The 4,950-nt window shown below is 37.0% G+C and overlaps 1 protein-coding gene across 1 annotated transcript; it reads left to right on the top strand.

Annotated features, from left to right (window-relative positions):
• The first annotated feature begins 226 nt into the window (after positions 1 to 226).
• Positions 227 to 4,712, top strand: LOC139148812 (phospholipase A and acyltransferase 3-like). The gene is made up of 2 exons (XM_070720243.1): positions 227 to 673; positions 4,599 to 4,712. Exons 1-2 carry the CDS (start codon positions 227 to 229, stop codon positions 4,710 to 4,712), a joined length of 561 nt encoding a protein of 186 aa, XP_070576344.1.
• Positions 4,713 to 4,950: the final 238 nt, after the last annotated feature.

The following is a 4,950-nucleotide window of genomic DNA, read 5'->3' as shown; positions in this document are numbered from 1 at the left end:
ATATGGTTAAAGGGGCGTTCCTTGGTATCAAAATGCCCGTGTGAGGATGCTGTTTTTAAAAAGCGGCCACCTTAAAATCTGTGATTGGTTAGATTTCTGTTTCCATGGTAACTGTGGCAAAATTGGAACAGGTGACAGTATACCTTTAATGGTTCCCGGAAGAAGATCCTCGTCAGTTGTGCCCTGGCAAGCAACTAGGTATAACGTTGCTAACGACGCATTCGAAATGTCAGCACTTGTACATTCTGGTAGTGGTAGCTATGATAAGCACAACCAAACTGTGTTGGATTCTTGCAAACCCGGAGATTTGCTAGAGTTCACTCGCGGCTGGTATTCACATTGGGGCGTATATGTCGGCGACGAAGAGGTAGTGCACCTTACCGGTGAAAATGACGGTATCGGTGATGATATCGGTAATCCGCAACACGTCTTCTCTGTCTGGGGAAAACAGTTCAACAAAGCGAAAGTGAAGCGTGAGAATTTCTGGGACATCGTGTACGATTGTAAAGCGAAAATCAACAACGCCAAAGATGGCAGAGAACCTGCGGCCTCTGCCGAAGAGATTGTCGAGCGAGCTTTCTCTAAACTCGGGGAAATTGGTTACAACGTTCTGTGGAACAACTGCGAGCATTTCGCCAATTGGTGTCGATATAACAAGAAAGAGAGCAGCCAGGTAGCGTAATTGTTCCGTTGTGTTTGATCTTCACCATAATTTTGAGCCTGGTACACATGGCTCCGCAGTGCAAGGTGTCTCAAAGTCGGTGATAGGTCGAACGCTGAACAGCCATTATGTTCGTAAGATCAGGCGAAAACGCTGAAAGCATCATATTATGTTTAAGTTTGTGATAAAGCATAATTGTTTGAACCCCGCAGCTAACATTGTCCGTGCCTAGTGCTAGTGCAGTGAAAAGCTGAAAGAAACCATGGACTTGAAGAGTAACATTAGAACAACAACGATACACAGAGGAATAGAGGCAATTTTGAAATATTATCATAATCTTCCAAATTGGCGCAAAGAAATTAATATATCCCCGCTCACAATACATTTGCGTCCTTGGAAGCGATTGATAAAGCTGCAACTCTTCTTTGTTTGGACTCTATCAATACTAGCGCCACGAAATACCAGCACGATATCGACGATATGGTCTTACTCGTTTACACATTTTAAAATTCACCCAGTAACTTATTTTTCTCATGGAGGTATTCTGCGTACTACTGCCATGTTCTTTTGTATTTCAACCAATCGTAATATTGAGCTGTTATTGCCGTTTTAATTTATTCATAGCGTGGGTTTGAAACAAAAGAATTGTAGCATGCAACGCACGGGCAAGTGATGATTTGTACTTTTGTATCTTTTCTATCTTTTCTATCTTTTCTAACGTCGGTAGAAATCAAAGTATTGCATTTCATCTTATTGTATTCTTTATGGCGTCGATATCCGACATGGCCATGATACTGTATAAATGGACTAAGAGACAGGACCAACTTAGGCACAGACATTGACTTGAACAGTTACATTAGAACAACAACGATACACAGAGGAATAGAAGCAACCTATTTTGAAATATTGTAACTATAGGTGTTTCTGCACGAAAGTATGTGGTTCTAACTTGTTTTAAAGGAAATATATATATATATATATATATATATATATATATATATATATATATATATATATATAATATATATATATATATATATACGTATATGTATATGAATATGTATATAGTATTATATATATAATATATATATATATATATTATATATATATATATATATATATATATATATATATATATATATATATATATATATATATAAGAAATTAATAGCTGTTCATAACTGACGAAGTGCCAACCTCCAAGTAAAATACATCTGTGAACTGGCAGTTCACGTATACAAAACATGTATAGGTTAGGTAGAATCCTGCACCTGTACCACTATTGACATGATTTAATTGTCACAAAGAGATAATAGAATCACTGTGGAGACAATTGAGATTGTGTATCCATTGTGGTATTAATAAAATTTCAATAACAAGTTAAACACAGATCAGTCCTTGTAACATCTAATATCTGTATGTCTGTTCATCACTCCTGGTGACAATGACCACAAACAGAAAAACAAACAAAACGATTTTTTAGTTTACTGAATACTGCAGTTACCAATCTCTAATGGTATCTTGACACAATCAATTGCAATGTATCCTGGTGCATGTGGTGTGTTTGCGTTGGCAGGGAAACTGAGGTTCAGGCTGAGCACTCATTGATCCTGTTACACAGTTTCTTCATGACATATAACAACAACATCGGGCTTGATAATCACAGGTAGAGTTCTTTAAAATGAAAATTTTCATCAATTTGCTCCTTGAAGTTCAAATTTTACAAGCACAAAGCTCAGCTGTGTTTTTGGATGTAAACAGTTTAACATGAAGTGCATACATCCTACACTCTTCTCCTTTCATTTTGTTAAGCAATCGAGGCTGAGGGGCGGAATAGTCACACCAAATTGTATATTAATAGATACCAGGGTGGAATGAGCATGTGCGTAACTTTCATAATGCCGCTCGCGATGCGTTTAAATTATGGACCGCTAATGGTAGGCCAAGAACTGGTCCGCTGTTTGATCTCATGCGTAAAACTCGTGCTAAGTTTAAGTCTGTACTCAGGGCATGTAAAAGGGATGAAGGTCAAGCTAAGGCGGATGCATTAGCTAACATTTGACGCAGGGAGGTTCGCGCAATTTTGGAAATCTGTTACCGCCACTCGGAGCTGTCCCCTTCCAGCTAACGTAGGTGGCTGCTGTGGGCACGACAACATTGCTGACATGTGGAAAAATCACTATGAGAAGCTGCTTAACTCAGTCTCTAACTGCAATGACAAGCATTTTGTGTTGTCGTCATTCAAAGAAATTGATTTTCACAAAGATATGGTGGTTACTGTAGACGAAATTACTCGTAGTGTTAAAATGCTTGAAAGGGAAAAGCAAGTGGTAAAGACGGCATTGCCGCAGAGCATTTGATTTATGCTTGCTCAATTTTATACATTCTATTGAGTTTGTGTTTTACCAGTTTCTTTATACATGGTTATTTACCCGACACATTTATGTATGCTACGATATGCCCTATTGTGAAAGATAAGTCAAAAGATCTTACATCCGTTGACAACTATAGGCCCATTGCAATTGTAACAGCTATTTCGAAGACTTTGGAATTATGTATCTTACAGATGTTGATTCATTTATAGAAACTAGTGCTCTATAATTTAGCTTTCAAAGCAAACATGCTACCGACATGTGTATCTTTGTGCTTAAGGATTTTTTATAAAAGGAAAAATTCGCCAGTTTTTCTGTGTTTCATGGATGCCACGAAAGCTTTTGACAGGGTCAACCACTGGACTTTGTTTAAAAAATTGATCAATCGCAACATTCCATTGTTTATTACTCGTATTTTGCAGTACTGGTATAGTAATCAGCTGTTTTACGTCCACTGGGCATCAGCTGATTCCAATCCTTTTCAAGTTTCTAATGGCGTACGACAAGGAAGTATTCTCTCACCAAAACTTTTTGCTATTTATGTAGACCAGTTAAGTAGTAAGCTACAGTCTGCTGGCGTAGGATGTTTATTTAGCGAATCATATTATGAATCACTTATTTTATGCTGACGATCTGGCCTTGATTTGTCCATCTGTGAAAGCTTTACGAAAATTGATCAACATTTGTGAACACTATGGTAACGAGCATGATATTCTCTTTCATACTGAGAAAACTGAGTGTATGGCATTTTTTTCCGAAATCTTGGAAGCAGATAGGATTCCTCATGTATATTTGTATGGTAATTCTCTTAAATTTGTAAGTTCGAAGAAATATCTTGGCTACATTATGTCCTCCACTGGGATGGACGATGCAGATATGCAAAGACAGCTTCGTAGTTTTTATGCGAGAGCCAATTTTATTGTTCGTAACTTTGGCCAGTGCTCTCAGAAAGTAAAATGTGTCCTTTTTAAAAGTTTTTTTGTATAGTGTTTATTGTTTGAACGTGTGGTGTAATTTTAGTGCTAAACTAGTGTCAAAATTGATGATAGCTTACAATAATGCCTTGAGGTTGATTTTTTGATCTGAAGCGTGACGTCAGTATTAGTCACAATTTTGTGACCAAGAACATTTTTAATTTTGCTCCCTTCACCGAAGACTGCTGTTCGCATTTTGCAAGCGTCTGTCCGTGAGTGAAAACTCAGTTATCCGTACCTGTGTAGAGTCTGATTCGTATTTTCATTCAGCTTTTGGAAACATTGTAGAAAGGTTCTTATTAAGTTTTTTGCTCTTTTTAACTTCTGTATATTTTTTTGCTTCTATTATTTAATATTATGGGCATTCATGGCCTGAAATAAAGATTAATAATAATATAATATTTGAAAGATGCAAAACCTTATCTTCCCTTCACCCCTCCCCTTAATGTATTGAAACCAACAGTAAGTTTAATGTTATCTTATTTCTGTTCACCAACTTGACATGTAGTCTCGTTTCTGAGTACATGTGAAGAGAAAAATCTCCTGTTTCATTATTTTTCTAATGTCTTTGATGTATATTTGTTTTCGCAGGTCAATGGTCTTCTAACGGTTGTTGGCATCGGACTTGCATCTGTTGCTGGACTCATGTTGTATACAAAGTATGCAACCAAAGAGCAAGAGAAAGAAAAGGCACCAAAAAAATGACCAATTCCAAGATGACAGAGGATCCACTCTTCTGAATGGAGATGTAGATCATCAGTTGAAACTTGTGTGTGTGTGAATGTGTTGATTCTATCTTCCAGTTGCTCAGTGTTATCCTGCTTTTCCCACATATCCATCATTTTCAAGTCCTCTTCAGAAATAGATGGCAACTTATTTTGGTGAAATTCAGCTCCTATCAAATTCAACCAGATAATCATTACATAAAAAAAAATTATTCAAG

Source organism: Ptychodera flava, chromosome 14, assembly GCF_041260155.1.
Source record: "Ptychodera flava strain L36383 chromosome 14, AS_Pfla_20210202, whole genome shotgun sequence".
Classification (NCBI taxonomy): domain Eukaryota; kingdom Metazoa; phylum Hemichordata; class Enteropneusta; family Ptychoderidae; genus Ptychodera; species Ptychodera flava.
This window is presented reverse-complemented; position numbering and strand designations above follow the sequence as displayed.